Source organism: Chiloscyllium plagiosum, unplaced genomic scaffold (assembly GCF_037043375.1).
Source record: "Chiloscyllium plagiosum isolate Xiang-an unplaced genomic scaffold, Cpla_swu_hap1 HiC_scaffold_8, whole genome shotgun sequence".
NCBI classification, from domain to species: Eukaryota; Metazoa; Chordata; class Chondrichthyes; order Orectolobiformes; family Hemiscylliidae; genus Chiloscyllium; species Chiloscyllium plagiosum.
This window is the reverse complement of record NW_028270146.1, coordinates 85,132,553-85,152,886: the sequence shown is the minus strand read 5'-3', so window position 1 is coordinate 85,152,886 and position 20,334 is coordinate 85,132,553. Positions and strand designations below refer to the sequence as shown.

General features: G+C 40.0%; 1 protein-coding gene across 1 annotated transcript in view; it reads right to left on the bottom strand.

Moving 5' to 3' along the window:
* LOC122553776 (cysteine-rich motor neuron 1 protein) overlaps positions 1-19,863 on the bottom strand; it is a 240,517-nt gene extending 220,654 nt beyond the window's left edge. Inside the window, exon 1 of the mRNA XM_087990059.1 lies at positions 19,238-19,863. Within this exon, the coding sequence (XP_087846185.1) occupies positions 19,238-19,559 (322 nt within the window). The 5' untranslated portion in view covers positions 19,560-19,863. The remainder of the gene's footprint in view (positions 1-19,237) is intronic.
* Positions 19,864-20,334: the final 471 nt, after the last annotated feature.

Genomic DNA, 20,334 nt, shown 5'->3' with positions numbered 1-20,334 from the left:
CCCTTTCTTAAAGAGAGCAAAATTGTAAACAGCGTGCCAGATATAGCTTCATCTATACTTTTTCCAACTGGTGCAAAACATCCTTAGTTTTATAAGAGGAGGAGAACATTTTGTAGAAACTCAGCAGGTTGGATGAGTTAACACTTCAAATCCAATATGATTCTTCTCTGAACTGTTGGTCGTTCACAGATGCTACCAACCCATTAGGCCTCTCTAGCACAATCTACTTTTATTTCAGGTTTCCAATTTCTGCAGTATTTTGTCTTAGCATCATACAGCACGGAAACAGACCCTTCAATCCAACCAGTCCATGCCGAAAAATAATCCCGAACTGAACTAGTTCTACCTGTCTGCTCCTGGCTGATATCCCTCCAAACCTTTCCTATTTATCTATTTGTTAGAGTGCCTTTTAAATGTTGTAATTGTGCCCACATCCACCAATTCCTCGAAGTTTCTCCCACATGCGAAACACCCTCTTAAAAAAAATTACCCTGCATGCCTTTTTTAAATTTCTCTCCTCTCACCTTAAAAATATGCCCTCTAGTCTTGAAACCCCCCATCCTAGGGAAATGATACCTACTATTAACCCTATCTATACCGTTCATGAGTTTATAAACCGCTAAAGGTCACCTCTCAACCTCCTATGCACCAGAGAAAAAAAACTCCTAGCCTTTCCTTCCTCTTATACTAAACAGCATTCCACATGTCATCCTATCTAGTTGCTGTTACCTAAATACTCCAAAAAAAACATAATTCATGTACCAGGATACTTAGATCCCAGTGTATCTCAAATTTCTGCAGTCTCTCTCTCTACTTAAACAATATACATAATTTTTCTTACTAAACTGGACAAGTTCATATTATACCATATAATATTGAATCTGGCAAATTTTTTTTGACCATTCACTTGACATATCATATACCTTTGCAGAATTGTGACATCATCCTCACCACTTATTTTACCATCTTTGTATTATTAGTAAAATTTAGACCGTAAATTCAGTCCCTTCATCCTAGTCAAATTGCAAATAGTTGTGGCCAAGCATTGAATCCCCTGGCGTGCCACTTGTTAAATACTGCCAACACAAAAATTACCTATTACCCCTACTCTACTTCCTGTTGGATAACCAATCCACTATCCACATTAGTAAGTTGCCCCACAGCACTAGTTCTTATTTTGTGTTGTAACATTTGATGTGGCATCTTGTGAAAAGCCTTCTGGAAACCTAAGTACAACATATTCACCTTCCTATAAGAATTTAACCTAATCAAACATGATTTCGCTTGCAAAAAGAAGTGTTGACTATCAGATTGCATTGAGATTTTCTAAAATGTACCTCTACAACTTCAATGACATTTTCTAACATTTTCCCAAGACTGATGTCAAGTTAACTGGCCTGTAGTCACCGGATTTTCCTCCATCCTTGGAAGAGTCCAATTCATTAATTTTCTAGCTTCATGGTTCTTCCCAGTAGAGAGGGGATTTTGGAAAATATAAAACCAATGCAGGTTTACCTCAGCACCAATTTATTTGAAGACTCTCAGTTGAAACCCACCAGGACTGGAGAATTGCCAGCTTTTAGTTCTGACAATCTTTTAATATCTTTTCTGTGACAATTGTAATTAAGTTTCGACTCCTGATTCAGATTAATTTTTGAAATGTTCCCTATACAGTCTACACTGAGAGGGATCGAAAATATCTGCTCAATTAATCTTCTATTTCCTTATTATTTGTCAATAATCACTCAGGCTCTCTGCAGAGAACCAGCATTTGCTTTAGTTACTCCTTTCTTTTTTAAAATTCTGGTAAAAACTCTTGCTGTTTTTATATCTCTAGCTAGTTTTCACATAGTCCCTAACTTATTCCTCATTATTCATTTCATAATTTAGTGCTTCTATTTTAATATTCTGTCTAAACCTTTGGCTCACAGAATGCTACTTCCTTGAATTAGATGCTATCTTCTTTTAGGAGTCATAGAGGATGTTCTTCACATGTGGTCTCTCTTTTTCACTGGATGGTATCTTTGATGATTATGAAATAGGTCCCTAAAATGTCTGCCACTACATCTCTAATGATCTATTTCTTAACCTAATTCTCTTCAGTCAGCTTGGTCTTCATAAATCACCTTTAAGTTTGAGCACTGGTCTTAGACCCACTCTTCTCTGAAATAAAATGTAAAATTCAAGCACATTAGGATCACTACTACCCAAGGACACCTTTACTCAGATCATTAATGAATCCTGTCCAAAACCACACTATGTAATCTAAAATAACTTGCTCTCTGGCTGGCTCTGGAACATGCTGCTCTATGAAACTACCCCGAAAACAGTGAATGTATTCTTCCAGGCTACATATGCCAATATGATTTGTCCAAATAATGTCAAAAGCAGATCTACAAGACAGTGCCCACTCAAGTGAATAATAATGATCTGAATGCCGTTGAGATGGGGTTGCTACATTCCAGAAGAATAAGGGGTAGGGACTCCCTCCAATAATAAAAAAACCATTAACAGAGCTGCATTTTCATCTTTTTCTAGCTTTCCATCTTTCCAAACCGTAATGCAACCTTGAATTTTCAGGCCCTAGATTTTGACATCTTGTATCTAAATCTTTGTTTAATTTGATAATCATTACATCTTTGCTTTTTTTGGAGTTATCGATTCATCTGTTTTGTTATAATTGCTACATGCATTCAGATGTGGAGCCTGTACACTAGCATTCCTCACCCACCAGCACCCCACCAACCCCCAATCATTTTTGCCATCCCTGACATTATCTGGTGAATGCTTAAGTTTGTCTACATTGAACCTTTCTGCCATGCTCTGATCACCACTTCCCTTATTGCTATCTCACTTTCATCTTCCATGTGTGATTTAGTTTAAAATCCCCTCTACCACCTTAGTCATGTGACATGCTAGACCATTGGCCCCAACATTTTTTCAGGTGAAGACCATTTCAATGGTACACAAATTTGTTTTCTCCAGTATGAGTACCAATGCCTCATGAATCAAGTTTATTTTTCCTTCGCCAATCTTTGAGCCATACATTTAGCTCGAGTCACATTTACCTATACAAAATTAGTCATGGTTTAAGTAATAAGAGAGATTATTACCTTTGAGTTGTCTTTTAAGTTAGGTCTTTGCCACTCAAGCTCCCTGAAGGAACCTCTTTCCTGGTCATACACATGTTGATCCTTACATGGATTATAACCACTGGATCCATCATGTTCCTCTGCAAGTTTGAGGAAGTTGGAGATGTAGTGGCAGAGTCACTCATCTGGACTTGTAATTCAGAATCTAAGGCTAATGTCTTGGGAAGATGGGCTCCAATCTCATATTGGATAGAACATTTGAATTATTTCCAAAATAATTAAAGGAATTAAAGCCAGCCAACTGGTAACCATATAACCACTGTCAATCGTCATAAAACTTTGGTCTGCTTCACAGATGTTCGTTTGAGAAGGAACGCCGTCATCCTTACCTGGTCTGCCCTAATTGTGACTCCAGACTGTGGTTCACTTTTAACTGCCCTCTGGGCAATAACCAAAGCCCACTTCCACAAACAAATATTTTTTCTCCCCCAACCTAGAGCAGCCATCCCAAACCTGGGCTCTGGGCAGGCAACATAGTCAACTGGACTCTTGCTCTTGTTTATTCCCTGGATTATGATGCCCCCTGCTATTCAAACATTGATATTAACGAACACCCTCACACTGCATGAATGGCTCCCCTGTACCAAGGTAACATCATTTGGTTTGATAAGCCACACAGCCCTTCAGCATCTCCAGCTCTGCTCTTTTAAGAAAGGCCTTAAAAAAAGATTACATCTTCCATCTGACTTTTGTGTTATGTGACTTAGTGTCAAGTTTTGTTTGATAACACTTGACAAACTCCTTGGGATAGATTGCTGTACAAATACAAGTTTTGTTACCCATCTATTTCCAGTGATATTTGATATTGGAGAGTTGAAGCCCAAGGAGACCTAGATCAGCTGACAGGATCACTAATGGTAAGATGAAGAACAACATGAGAGAAAAAAGGATTCAATTAGCATCAAGAAACATTACTGAAACTGATGATTGATCTCAAAAGTACTAGGAGATTGAATATACTGTAACAAATCCCAGAGAAAGTTGGCTAAATCGGTTCCATTTATCACCAGCATGTGCAACCTCTGGCAATTACAGACAATAAAGGTCATTCAACCCACATTAGCTCATGTATCCAAAGCAGCCCAAAATTAAAGAAGGAGTAATATGAATTTGGTTCTAACTCCTTTGTATCTCAGTAACTTTCACCTTCGGTACTACAATGATCCAGGATGACCGTATTTCTCCAATTCTGGTCACTTGTGCAACTCCTGTTTGCATTATTCAATCATTGGTATCCTGACCCCAAGCTCTGAATTCCATATATTTGCTCCTCTCTCTTTACGGTCCTGCTTAAAACCTACTTACCTGCCCCGGGGTTCTTACGGGCATTAGATTTTTTTTGATAATGTTCCTGGTGAAGCACCTTGCAGTATGTGCTATTACTGAAGGTACTGCATAAAAGCAAAACGTCACTGTTGATTCTAACAATTCTGACTTACCTATTTTATGTGGGTGCCTATTCCAAAAGTTGATTCATGAAGAATAATCTCCTGAATTCATCCTAGTTGGGCCTTCGACCAGTTTGAAGCGGTGATACTTTTTCTAGTCTTGCAATTCATTCCAATCACTAATGAAGAATGCTTTAAAAGAATGAATTGCAACAAACAGATCCAAAGCATGTTTGTAGGACATGGTTGGATTATCTAATTGCGATCATGCAAGGTTTATTTTTAAATAACCTGTATCTGTATTAAACAGAAGATCATCAATTTTGGAAACTTTCAAACGAAAACTACTAACACTGATGCCACACTCTAGGAATATTTTGGTTTTAATTAATTTCTAATTAATTAATGAATTAATTGCTGTGTTGTTGGACAAAATGGCATTTTAAGATGGTACTTCAACCTTTAGAATTAAATGCTAATTTAAATTATATTCCTTGTATTGCTGTATTAATACCTGTGACCTTGGTAAATTTTCCATACAAGACTGAACTCACACTTTGTAAAAATAGCACAATAAAAATATAAGCTGGGCTCTCTATGGCCAGTTTGATTACCAGCCAAGTTTTAACATTCTTTGTTTGGGGCAACATCTATTACCAAGTGAAAATATTTTCCTAGTGACTGCACTGAATTACAGACCATGTGAAATTAGTGAGGACATGCCAATGATGTGAGAGTTCACATTGCATGCCAGGTAAAGACTAACAAATTAACAAATAAAAAGTTAATACAACATAGAAAAGAGGAGGAGTAGGCTATTCAGCCCTTTGAGCCTGCCATACCATTCAATATGATCACAGCTGATCAACCAGCTCAACACTCTGCTCCCACTTACTCCCCATACTCCTTTTTATCCTTTCACTCAATACTTGGTCTCAGTTGATTTGTGGCACAAAATGCCATAAGCTCATTGCTCTCTGGGTGAAGGAATTTCTCCTTATCTTTTTCCTACCAAGTATCTGAAGATTTGGTTCTGGGCTCTCAAGTAATCAGGAACATTGTATTTACCCTGTCTAATTCAGTTAGAATTTTCTAGGTTTCAGAAGATTTCCCCTTACTCTTCAAAACTCCAGTTAATATAGTCCTAATCAATCCAGTCTCTCTTCATACATCAGTCCTGCCTTCAGAGAAATCAGTGTCATAGAGATGTACAGCACGGAAACATGTCAGGGAAACACAGCATGTCCAACTCATCCATGCCGACCAGATATCCTAACCTAAAATCAAATCAGTTTGGTATATTTTCATTGCAGTCTTTCCTCAGGTAGGGAGGAGACCAAAACTACACACTTTATTCCAGATGTGGTCTCAGCAAGGACTGAGACATCCCTGCTCCTGTACTCAAACCTTCTTGCTATGATGGCCAACATACCATTTGTCTTTTGCACTTACTGCTGCACCTTTAATGCTTACTTTCAGTGACTGGTGTAAACGGACATCCAGATCTTGTTGCACGGTTCCCTTTCTCAATTAATCACCATACAAAAAAGGTACTAACATGCTTTTCTGATTTTGTTACCAGAATGGATAAGCTCGCATTTATCCCTATTACATTGCATTTGCCCACTCTCTCAACATTGCTAAGTCAGGTCAAGGCATCTCTGTATCTTCCTCATTGCTCACCATCCCACCCAGTTGTGTGTCATCTGCAAATTTGGAGATATTACATTCCATTCCCTAATTAAATATACATTTTCTATATTGCTTACAGGATCTTTTAAAGATTAGAAAGCAAAATGAGACGACACAAGGGGTTGAATTCTACTTCCGTTCATGGGTGCTTCATAATGCTTCCCACTCCCCCTTACCCACACAGCAACCTCTGTCAAATGTTTTATAGAATCAAACAGAATTGTAGAACGGTTATAAGACAAAAGGAGACCATGTTTCCTAGTCTCCATGCTAGCTCTATGCAACAGCAAGACACTTAGTCTCACCTCTTTGCAACCCTACAATTATTTTATCTTTGAATATTATTCAATTGTCTACTGGAGGTGGATAGCACATTGCTCAGAAGCATAATGACCAACTATATTTTTTACATTTTCCAGCTTAATTAATGGAGAAGTCAACTAAAGACTAAGACTGTTTTGACAAGTATTTTTTTATTTAAAGTTTGTCATAGTTTTAATACATTAGTACAGCTGAATTGAAATAAACTCAAGACAAACTAACCAATTTTTAAAAAAAGTTTTCAACAAGGTTATTTAAGCAATAAGCGACACTCCTCTATTCTGAAAATGAATTGATTTGCTTAGGCCATAGAAATAGCATATTCTAGAAGAGAAATGTGGTGATTAGAAGTGGATAAATAGCTTAAGTCCTTCAACTGAATTACTCAAATTCATCCCTCTCAGCACTGTTTATGGTTCATTAAATATTGTTTAAACACTTAACATGCTGTTCAAAATGTACTATTTCTCCACATTTCTGACAGACTGCTATTTCAATGGTAGCCTTACTCCAATATTACCAATAATGCTCACCAGTTACCATCCCCTTTTTTTAAAAAAAAACCTCAAGATATCATTAGCTGGCCTGACTGCCAATCTTTCTAGTTCAACCTCAACAGAATATATGCAGCTGATTAGAATCTTTCATTCTCCAATACCACATATAATTTTAGAAGTGCAATAACATTTATTTCTAATCACACTAAAATAAAATACATCAATTCTGAGAAAAGTCAAAATTTCTGCTGATTTAAATCTAGTATAGGTTTGCCAGATACATGGCTGAATATATTGCGTAAGAATGTTAAAATATTTGTTGATGGTCATGGTAAATTTCTATCATAGGTTAGAAATTTATAAAAAGGGTGACCACCATTGCATTACACCCCCCCCCCGACAGACTTAAGACACTCTGCACTCACCACACACATTCACCCCACAAGGGTGGATGCGTGTGACGCGTGTGATGCAATGGTGGTCACCTGTAATATGACATGAACCCAAGGTCCTGGTTGAGGCCCACATATTTTGTGGGGTGAATTTGTACTTGCAGGGTTACATTGTACTTTGCTCAAAAACTGCATGCATTTATGTAAAAAGTGAGATAGCGGAGTTTTAAGATTAGAATCAATCTAAATATCATGGCATAGACAGAGAACACAGGGGGCTAACATCTTCAACATATTGTCTAGCTATCACCATTGTTAACAGCTAACCCGAGAATGCAACTTTAAAGAAAAGGTTTTGTAATTTACACATGAAAGAAGTGAAACTATCACTGTATTCCAACAGATGAAATGCTTAACAGACAATCAATTTTTCAAAGTGTAATTTCAGTTACATCACACTGTAAATTTTTGATATAAATTCTGTGTTAGGATTGAGCCCTCCACTATCACCTGATGAAGGAGCGTCACTCCGAAAGCTAGTGTGCTTCCAATTAAACCAGTTGGACTATAACCTGGTGTTGTGATTTTTAACCTCATGAAGAGGGATCTTGTCACAGTGGTACCAAGTTTTTCCTCTCAACTGGCAGCTTCTAATAGCTTCGGGTTTCTCCCTGGGAGTTTTTTTCAGAGGAAAAATCATCAATGGGTGCAGTCAAGTTCACACAGACCCAGAGGACTTCGGTTTTGCTTTCAGTTGTTTCTTATTGTTATGTTAGCTGCTAGAGCTGGCAGCTAGAGTTCTCTCTACTGCTAGATTGATGACTTACACAGTGAACTTTCCTCTTAGAAATCAGAAGGGACAGATTTATTTCTTTCTACTGGACTGGAGAGAGACAGAACAATAACTCTTTTGCCACTCTGCATTTTGCCAAAGGACGTGTTTTTGGGACGCTGCCTGTATTGGAACAGTTGATGATTAGTGGTTAAATAATACATTTACTCTTTTGACATACTTAACAAGACAAAGTTATACAGAGTCTTTATTTTTAAAATGCAACAAAATGAAGTGTGTTTTGGTTATGGTGCAGTGGTTAACCAATTGAATCATATCTGGAAAATAGCGCCCTCACACTTGCTTTTAAGATAAAATAGAAACCAGCTTAGACCCTACATCCACAATATATTTTGGGGAAGCTGATCTGGTCTCTAACATTACTGATAATGTTCTTTTGAAACCACAAGTAGCCGCTGATTTCAGAAATAAACCAAAAAAGTTAATTGCAAATTAGGAGGAAATCATTTTGCAAATTAACGTTACAACAGAGCCAAAAGTTTCAAAGGCTACGAAACTCCAGCAATTATTATTTTTGACAGAGATTTCTTCCTGGTAGACATTTATTGCCTTTTCTTTGCCATTAATCTTTGCCTTTCTCTACAATTTCTTTGGATTGTGTGAAATGAAGACTGCCAAAGCTTTGAAGTGTGCTTATCAGAAGTACCACAACCCTGGAACATGAGGGAGGAAAATTCTGTCAGTCAGTCAGTCAGTTCCAGTTAATTTTAAATCATTCGGAAAATAGCTGACCACAAAGAAATGAAATAATATGGCCTGCTTCAGAGCCAAAATGACAGACACTGCTCCTAACGCTAATAAGAAATAAAGATTGAAATTACACATTCTTCATTAAAACTGTATCTGCCACCTTTAATTTAAATGAACCAAATATAAACTGGATGTGAGTACTCAGCATATATTCCCATGCAAAGTTCAGGTGAGGTAACAGCATTATAAGTGAATATACATACCCTGGCCAGATCCTATACCTTGTTCCTTTGCCATTTCAAAAATACACACATTGCTTACTTAAACATTCTTAAGACTGGCTACAATTCTATCCAAGATATTTATTTTGCATTTAACATGGTAGTTAATAACTTGGATATTTGAGGGATCATGGAATGAGAAGAGTGAATTGTGATAAGCTCTAGTGCTCCCTCCAATAGCATAACTATGATCAAAAACTCATGGTCTTATGGTCCAGTTGCTCTTCATTCATGCTCTTGCACAAGGCATAGGTGAATCATAACTGCATGCATCTCGCACCTATTTAAGAGATGGAAACATACTTTTCTTTCCTTTGAATCCAATTTCCTTCTGTTATTTGCAGTTTCATATTCCCAGAAACATCACAGCTACTACTTAGGGCTGGGTACTCTTATCTCAGATAGAGATATACAGCACGGAAACAGACCTTTCAGTCCAACTTGTTCGTGCCGACCAGATAACCCAATCTAATCTAGTCCCATTTGTCAGCACTTGGCCCATATCCCTCTAAACTCTTCCTATTCATATACCCATCGAGATGACTTTTTAATGTTGCAATTGCACCAGCCTCCACCACTTCCTCTGGCAGCTCATTCCATACATGCACCACCTGCTGCGTGAAAAAGTTGCCCCTTAGGTCTCATATCTTTCTCCTCTCACCCTAAACTATGCCCTATAGTTCTGAACTCTCCCACCCCAGGAAAAAAGATTTGTCTATTTACCCTACCCATGCCCCTCATGATCTTATGCAAAGTCACCCCTCAACCTCTGATGCTCCAGGCTGTCGCTTCCTAAGCTGGAGTATTAAGAGGATTTGAAAACTGTGGTGCTGGAAAAGCACAGCAGGTCAGGCAAGATCTGAGGAGGAGAGTCAATGTTTCCGGCATAAGCTTTCATTCCTGATAAAGGGCTTATGCCCGAAACATCGACTCTGCTGCTCCTCGGATGCTGCCTGACCTGCTGTGCTTTTCCAAACGCCACACTTTGACTCTGACTCTCCAGCATCTGCAGTCCTCATTTTCACCTGAGTGTTAAGAAGCCAATTACAGCAGTCCATGAATGTCACAGCAAAATCCTGAGCAAAGAAAAGTCAAACATGTGAGATCAGTGAGCTCTCAGCTCTAATACAAACTTAACAGAGAAATCTCTTTACTATAAAATACATTAGCTTGAAAAGTATGCGGCAGGCTATACTAGCACGAGATAAAAAGCGCACTAGGACATCCAGTGTCTTTGAACGGTATTCCATCTTCATTAAGATGATGATGCTGGCATGAAAACTGAATAGATGGTGAAGCAATAAACATCTTGAAACAGTATTACATTTATATATTGCTTTATATAAACATTTATTTTGTCCAATACACAAAATTCTTGAACACAACTTAGTTTTATCTGCACGTTGGGTTATACTACAGTTGCATAAAGACAAAACAGGATATTAATTAGAAGGAAATGGAATCGGTGTTTGAATACATTTGTAATAAAAACTGTTCATATACTCATATCCAGCCCATGTAAGTAAGCTAAAAGCTCGATTCCACTGACTGATGTGGAATTATTTTGGATTTACTCTAGGTTTTGAGAGCTTTTGGAGGTACCTGAAGTATTATTTTCTGCTTGAAAAACACTGTACCTAACTCTTTTCAAACTGAACCAAAAAGAAAATTCTGCAGGATCATGGGGATCAAGGAGGAGAGTGGGGCTAAATGGATAAGAATTTATTTTAAAAAGCCAGAGCCACAGAGGCCTTCAGTGCTGTGCGATTCTTCGATAACTAATTAATGCAGTTGTGTCATGCAATATATTATATCTTCAGAACTGCATTCATTCCTTACCTTTGGCTCATAACTTAGTCATCAATTCATTGTTCTAGAATTTGGCACCTTTCTCACTCCCCCAACACCCCCTCTTCCACAACCCAGCCCTTCTCCCAAAGACAGACTAAGAGGTAGATAAAACTTCCAAAGACATAAGGAAGAAATGTACCGATGGGTCATTTCAGATTTAACTTGTTTCTTCGCAGAGGTAATAGTTGCTCTCAAAGCCTAATCAGGACAGCGATTTTGGAGCTTGTTCAGATTTACTGATATCTTCTCTTTCATCAAGAAAGTGAAGTTTATTTCATCACTTTTTGCAATTTAAACCTGAAAGTATTTAAAGTCAGAAACAAATAAGATAGCAATTGAAAAGGTCACTGCAAGAAGGTTAAACTGCAAATCACAAAGTCTTTCAGGCATGCCTTTAAATTCAATTCTGAAAACAGTTGAATTCAACACCTGGAAATCTTATTGACTTACTGTAAAAAAGGTGAGCAAAATACATTAAGGGATGATGTGGATGAACTAAAGAATGTCTGGCTTCAGGGAGAGCCGTCATGTTATACGAACATTCCTCTGTCAAAGTTCTACTTTAAAGAATGCACAACATAACCAGACCGTTGCCTGCAATTCCATGTGATTTACAACCTAATAAAGAGGCAGCTTTGTTGACCAACATGAGAAGTTTGTTCATTTTAATGGTTGTAAACATAATTGAAATAATTATGAAAAAGAAAAATACTGGCTTTCACACGGATCTTTGCATGACCTCAGAATATCCTAAAGTATCTGATTAAATGCTTTTTTTAAAAAAAGAGTAGGAACGATGATAATGAAGGGTCCCAAATCAGCAATGTGAGAATGACCAGTTAATCTGTTTAATGACAGCGTTTAAAGGAGCTTCTGTGGCACAGTGGGAAGAATCCCTGCCTCTGACCCAGAAGCTCTGGGTTCAAACACCTCCAGGACTTGATGGCCAAAGATGTGGTAACATATGAGTCGGATCCCGTGGCTCAGAAATAGTGCAAGAAGGTCTGGGTTCATATGACTATACAAAATAGAAACAGGAATAAACCATTCGGCACCTCTAGCCTGCTCCACCATTGATCATGGCTGCTCCGACTGTCCTCACATCCACTTGCCTGCATTTTCCCCGTCACCCTCAATTTCCCCTACTAACTTAATTCAAGTCCCACGTGGTCTGGGACTTTCAAAACATGTCCAAGCAGATTGACATTATTTTTAAATCAGATTTGTAAGTTACTTGCATTTAGCTTTAGGGGCTGGTTTTGGTAAGGCTGGACCTCTGGTCCAGATTCACATACTGTCTGCCCTACAGGTTTGTCTGAAAACGGCCAAACAATCCCTGATGAAAAAGTTCAAACTGTCCCCACTATTCCAGACAAACGTAGGATCTTGAAGCACAGAGGGAATGTCCTTACCTCTGGGCTAAAGGACCTGGGCTCATGTACCATCTGCTGCAGGTGGTGTCTCATAACATGCCTGAACAGGTTGATTAAAATATCCATTGTTGGAGAGATAAATATTTGCTATACTACAAGTGAGAACCTCCCTCTTCTTCAAAATAGTGCCATGGCCTCTTTCCCCATCTGACATAAAAGAAATAGGAAGAGGAGACCACTTGGCCCATTTGAGCCAGTTGCCCCATTTGAAGAGATTGTGGCTAAATATCGATCTCAACTTCACTGTGCAGAATATCCATATTTCTCAACTCCCTCAGCTTCAAACCTGATTAACCTCCAGGACTCTGTACCTACAAGACTTTTGGATAGAGAATTCACAAGTGTGAAGAAGTTTAACCTCAGTCCATTGCCATGTGGTTGATGTCTTTTTCCTGATATGGTCCCTCCTTCTGGATTCTCTCCAGAGAAAAACGAAAAATCACCTTCTCAGAAACTGTAGCAAGACCTGAACAACATTCAACCTTAGCCTGATGCATGATAGCGAAACTTGTCACAAAAGTGTCAGGCAATGACCATCTTGCCTTGATATGGAGGGGCATTACCATCCCTGAATTCCCCACTATTAACATGTAGGGGTGACAACTGATCAAAAATATAACCAGGTCAGCTATGTAAATACTGCATCTACAATAGAATGTTGGTATCGACTGCGAGATTCTATCAAGGAGAAAACAGATCCATTTGATAGTCATCTTAACCATCACCTCACCTCACTCCCAACCAACACCAGTACACAGCAGCAGTACACAACATCTACAAGGCACATTGTAACAACTCACCAAGCCTACTTTAGTAGCATCTCCGAAACCCCCAACCTCTAACACCTCAAGGGACAAGGGTTGCAAACATTTCGGAAGGTGACTTTCAGTTTCCATTCCAAGCTGCACACAATCCTGACTTGGAACAATAATTACCGTTCCATCACTAACACTGGGTCGAAATCTTGGAACTCTCCTTAACAGCATTGTGGGCGTACTTGCACCGTATGGATGCAGCAATGCAAGAAAGCAGCTGACCATTATCTTCTCAATACCTGCAGAATTGAGCACAAAATGCCAGCCTCATCAGCAACACACAAAAACCCTGAAAGCATTAAAAACAGCTTTGTATAATCACGCACACAGAATTTTAGATATTTAAATGAGGTCAACTCTCCACTTTTCATCATTTATATTAATGATTTGGATGAGTTTAAGAGGTAAAGTTTGCAGATGACACCAAAATTGGAGGTGTGGTGGACAGCTAAGAAGGTTACTTCCGATTACAATGGGATCTTGATCAGATGAGCCAACAGGCTGAGTAGTTTAATTCAGATAAATGCAAGGTGCTGCATTTTGAGAAAGCAAATCTCAGCAAGACTTATACACTTAATGGTAAGGTCCTAGGGATTGTTGCGGAACAAAGAGACCTTGGAGTGCAGGTTTATAGCTCCTTGAAAGAAGAGTTGCAGGTAGATAGGATAGTGAAAGCAGTGTCCTATTGGAAAGATGTTGTGAAACTTGAAAAGGTTCAGAAAAGATTTACAAGGATGCCAAGGTTGAGAGATTTGAGCTATAGGGAGAAGTTGAATCGGCTAGGTCTGTTTTCGCTGGAGCGTCAGAGGCTGAGGGGTGACCTTATCAAGGTTTATAAAATTATGAGGTGAATTCATAGAGTAAATAGACAAGGTCTTTTCCCTGGGATGGGAAAAGTCCAGACGAGAGGGCACAGATTTAGGGCGAGAGGGGAAAGATATAAAAAAGACCTAAGGGGCAACTTTTTCCAAGTAGAGGGTGGTCCGTGTGTGGAATGGGCTGCCAGAGGAAGTGGTGGAGGCTGGCACAATTACATTTAAAAGGCATCTGGATGGGTATATGAATAGGAAGGGTGTGGAGGGATATGAGCCAGGTGGGACTAGATTGGGTTGGGATATCTGGTCAGCATGAATGAGTTGGACCAAAGGCTCTGTTTCCATGCTGTACATCTCTATGACTCCATATATTCCTATTACGTTACTTGTCCTCAATAGGCCAACATGCTTGTCCCAGTAATCAGTCTAGAGAATCTTTTTTACACCTCATCTAAGCTAACTACATCCTTCCTTAGATATAAAGACCAGAAATATACACAATTCTTCATGTGTGATCTATCAAGACTCTGTACAATGTGGCAAAACTTCTTTACTGTTATACTCAGCCATCTGACCCCCACACAAAGGCCAATATGCAACTCATCTTTCTAACTGCTCACTGTACCTGCACAAAGTTTATGTTTCTTTATGAAAGGATTCCCAAATCCCATTGAACATCAAAAAGTAAAGCATTTCAAAAGCTGTTGTTATTTTCCTATTCTTTCAACTAAAGTGATTAACCTATGTTTGACTTCACCTGCTAGATTATTGCCCACTCACATAAGCCCCATCCACAGGTATTTTCACAATACATCTTCTCAACAAACTTTCTCAACTAGTTTTATATTGTCAATAAACTTTAATATCTTCCATTTGGTCATTAATATATATTGGAAAAAGATCAAGGTCTGATCCATATGCCACCTTACTGGTAGGTGGAGGTGAGTGCTGCAGATGCTGGAGATCAGAGTAGAGTCTGGGGTGCTGGAACATCTCTGGGACACCTGCACCAGCCAACTCCACCACTTTGTGGCTGAACACCAACTCCCCTTAAGACATGCAGGTTCTGGGCCTCCTCCAACGCCAAACCCTAACCACCTGATGCCTGGAGTAAGAACACCTCATCTTCCGTCTTGGGACCCTGCAACCATGGGATTAATGTGGATTTCACCAGTTTCCTCATTTCCCCTCCCCACACCTTATCCCAGTCCCAAGCCTCCAACACAGCATCATCCTCTTGACTGTCCATAGTCATTCCCATATATCTGCTCCACCCTCCTCTCTGACCTATCATCTTCTCCCCAATTATCTATCTATCGCATTCTCAGTTACCTTCCCCCCCCAGCCCCACCCCCTCCCATTTATCTCCCAGCCTCATTCCTGATGAAGGGCTTATGCCCGAAACGTCAATTCTCCTGCTCCTTGGATGCTGCTTGACCTGCTGTGCTTTTCCAGTGCCACACTCTCAACTACGTCACTGGTAACAGTTTACAACCTGATAATGATCAGTTCATTCCTAGAGTCTTGCTTTCTGCATTTTAACCAATTCTCCATCCCTCCTACTAGCTATAAGCCCACTGAGGCCTGATATTGTTCAATAACTGTTCAAGTGTCCTCTTGTCAAGCAGTAACCTCGAAGGACTCGCCTTCTCAACTCTTCACTTGCCCGAGGGCATGGTGACCCTCAGCTTAGAACACCACCAGTTATCTCCAACGAGAAAAGTAGCTCTAAAGGTACAGTAGAACTATGGAAAATTTACCTTTATCTTATCAAATTCTCATTGAGAATCCAAACCAACTGATTTCTCAGGTTCCCTTCTTAATGGCATCTCAAAAAAAAACTGGAATAGGTTTATCACAGAATCCGAGTGAGTCTGCACATTGCTGGACACTATAGGGCAATTTAACATGGCCAATCTACCTCCACATATCTTTGGACCGAGGGGAGACCAAAGTACTCTGAGAACATGCAAACTCCACACAATTACCCAAGGTTGGACGTGAACCCGGGTCCCTGGTGGTTTAGTGTAGTAGTGCTAACCATTGACCCACCTCTATTTAGGAGGGGGAAAGTATTTGGCAAATCTATGTTTATTCTGGCTAACCATATTACAACTTAAATGCCCCGTTGTCACTTAAGAATGGACAGCATCAATTTTCCAATATATGCCATTAGACGAACTGTCCTGTAGTTCCCTGTTTTCTCTCTCTCCTTCTGAGAAGGCAGGTTCTGGCTTAATACCTCATCAATTGGTCATTCCACAGTGGAACACTCAATTAGTACAGCATTTCCATATCTGGATACTGGAAAATGATTTTACTTAGATGGAAAACAAACTGGCAACTTAGGCTATATCATGCGCATCCACAATGTGCATTACTTTTAGAATCAAACTAATACTGCAACAAAATTTACTAACAGTGTATTAGTGATACTGATCATGCTCATTATATGCCCAAACTGCATTACAATTTCAGACAAATGCACAAATGCAGACACCAAAATCAGAGGCTGCAGTCTAAGGTCAGCCATTCACCATTATATTTGCAGAAGTGGAATCCTGATGCTTTGCCACATCAATACATCAAATGACCTGTAGCTGATGTTACATGCATTTTAGTTATAAACAAAACTCATCACAAAAAATAAGTATCTTTTTAAAAAAAAATGAAGTGTTAATTACAGTCAGCCTCCCTGCCTCTGAAAAACAATGCTTTATTGCTTCAAATAGTGAATTATTGAGATTTTCAAAGTGCAGTTGTGATACTGGTTTCAGCTTTTTTTTTTATTTCTTCACTCAATCTTTTCTCTCTAAATGTTCAAATAAGTCCAGAAAGAAGCTAAGTTAGACTGAAGTTAATTTCTTCTCAATATTGCATATTTAGCTTTCTGATTGTGTATGTTATGAGGCACATAATTTGTCAAAAAAGCAGACCTGTTGCTGGTAACCTGAAATAAAACAGAAATTATTGGACAAACTCAGCATGTCTGGCAGCATCGGTCCAGAACAAAAAAAAAATTAACGGTTCAAGTTCAGGATCAATTCTGAGGTAGGGTCACTGTACCCGTGACGTTAACTGATTTCTCCTCACAGATGCTGTCAGACCTGCTGAGCTTCTCCCCAGCAATTTCTGTCTTGGTTTTAAATTCAATACCATTCAGTTCTGAAGGAGTCATACAGGACTCGAGGTGTTAACTCTGTTCCTCTCTCCTTGGAAGCTGCCCAGACCCACCGAGATTCTCCAGCATTGTGTTTTTATGTTACCTACTGTATGAACCCATTGTCCGCTCACTTCCATGTATTTTCCTTTCCAGCAGCACAGAAACATTTAAAGAGTCTAAAGGCATCAAATAACAGATTACAGGTATAGCTCAATGCACAGGCTGCTAAACTCTCTCTCCTTCTGCCCTTCTAACTTCAACCTATAAGCATCTGTTCCATTATCACTGTTTTTTAAGGGGGGGGGGTTGCTTTTTGGTACTGTTGTGTATATTCGGAACAGCAGAATTAAGTCTAGTTGGATACGTTGTGTTCTGTAGGGATTCTTTATTCTGTTCTTTGTGTAATTTTGTGAATAAATTTTTGTCTATTTAAAAACCTGGTAGTCAACCTATGACAAAGTAAAATCAGAAGCTGTGCACCCAGAAAAAAACCCCACTATTCCCCACTAGCAGTGTTGATGGGCACTTACATTCACACTAAAAGCTCTCTGTACATCACTCATTGCTAATGACACTTGCCAATTCACGCTCATGGGAGACATTAAAATATTGCAAATCCAAATGATTCATGAAATATCCATATTGTTTCAAAAAGTTATCAAAAAAATAAACAAGTCATTCTCAACAAAAATCTATGAATCATACAATGGAATTCCACTTTGATACAATGCCCGAGATAGTGGGAAGTTTACACAATAATATCTCTATTAATACGCAGTTTGCACCATCGTTATGACTTCCCCTTTATCTTAAGAGTCCTGTAGTCTCGCGAAAGAGCCAGATGTGCAAACGAAATACTTTAACCCTCTAATGAGTTTAAAAACGTGCAATCTTTTCAATGCAGATTTACATCAAAAAAAAGGAGGTATTTTAAAAGAAATCTGGAAACTTGCAGCCAGTACACTTTCAATACATTTTCTGCACAAACAAAGTGTGGGGGGTGAATTGAGAAAATAAACATTTGTTCATCCTCCTGGGGCAATGAAGCCTCTCCTTGTACTTTCGGATTGCCCTTTCTCATATACTAACGCAGTTATCCTTAGAAGAGCCGTGGGTTTGGTTTAAACTCACTATCCCAGCTGCCATACATAAATATTGACAAGCTTCAGCACAGCAAAGCCTTTACTGCTCCGTCTCAACGTGGTTCTTTAGACTTTTTTAAAAAAAATATTTAAAAATGCTGAGGTAGGAGCTAGCTTTATCTCATATCGTGCTCTCGTATTGACTGGACATGAAACTGGTTACAAATTGTAACGAATGCCCCACTGACAATCATCAAACCTCGCAGCTGGGACGAGCAGGCGAGTCTCGGTGCTAAACGCTCACGTTCAAATGGGGGAAGTTTCAAAACACACAAAAAAGCGGGTTAGCCTCAGCTCCAACTTGAACTGCAAAATATGCAAAAAGCACGTTCGAGCAAACCGCACCGACACGAGTTAAAGTTTCAGACACCAGTCCAGCGCGCACTAAACACTTTCTGCTGAAAGTTCCTTTACGTGCATCTTTAACACATCACTCACTGACTTCAATGGGACAGGATCAATCATTCAGCAGCATGGGGAAAGCACTCAGCAAAGCTTTGACAGGTAAAGAGCAGAAAGATTGTACCTTTGGAGTTAAAATTGGACAAGATTTGCTTTAAATCTGGTTGCTTGTTTACAGCAGGTCGCGTTAAAATTAAAACGTGTAAGTAAAGCTGGCTTTCAGGTGTGCAACCGACAGGCACCTTAATCCGATTTGTCAGTGTTTTATTTCAAACACGGCAGCGGTGTGCACCCAAGTTGGGAAGGGCAGAAGTGCGGGAGAGCAGACTGGGCAAAACTGCGCCTCTCACCTCTGCAGACCCCCGCGGGCGGCCCTCGGTCAAGCCCGGAGCTGCTCCCGCCGTCCTCGCCTTCCTCAGCGTTGGCCACGCACCACAGTCCGGTGTCACACTTGCCGGAGCCCGAGCCCGTGTCGCCGCACGCCTCCCCCTCCTGGCGGGCGCACAGCGGGCAGCAGCCGCACGGGTCCAGGAGGCGTCCCCCGGGGCAAGCCGGGGGCTCCGCGCAGCTCTGCCGCTCGCACGGCGGGCACTCTCGGCTCTGTCCCCAGCAGCCCGACCACAACAGGCAGACCGCAAGCAACCCGGCACCTTCACACCGCTGGCTCCACATGACAAGCGCAGGAGAACCTCCCGACTGCAAACTCACCCCCTCCTCCTCCGCTTCAGACAAAAAAAAACAAAATCTGAACTTTAAATATTTAAAACAAAAATTAAACAAGTTATTCCCAGTCTTGTAGCAAATTAAAATTCCCTTCAGAATTAACAAAACAAAATTGAGGAGAATTGTTTTTCCTTATTTTTAAATCACCTCTCCCTTTAACTGTGCAGCTCCTTTTTTTTTGAAGACACTGTCAAACTAGTCACAGCGACAGAAGCAGAGTGGGGAACGGGTTTCTCTCTCTATCTTTCCCTGGTCCTGGGCTTCCCCCTTTCACTCCGCTCTGATTGAGGCCAGTCAGTGACGCTCTCTAATTGACAGCTCCTCCGACCCGCCCTCACCCTCTCTCCACACCTCCCCCCCCCCCCAATCCCAGGTCGAGCTTCCCCGCTGACCCGCTGTTAAACCGAGCCCTGATGTCAAAGCAGACAGACACACAGAGAGAGAGCAACTTGCTACTTTCTCGTTATGCTTTGTTTAACTTTGATCAGGTGTGGGGAGGGGATGACAGTAAGGAAGGTCGCGCAACAAGAGTTGGATTGCACTTTTTTTTTAGAAAAGCGTACAGAGAATCCTAATGAAGATGAATTAAGTCTGCTCGAGCAATTCGTTCTTCGGCACTTATGTGCCAATCCTATTGCCCCCTTCATCCTGATATTACTGCACCACACTCCTTCAGAGGAACGCTTGGTGGATTCATTGATTCCGTTGTCTCACGTTCCTCTGA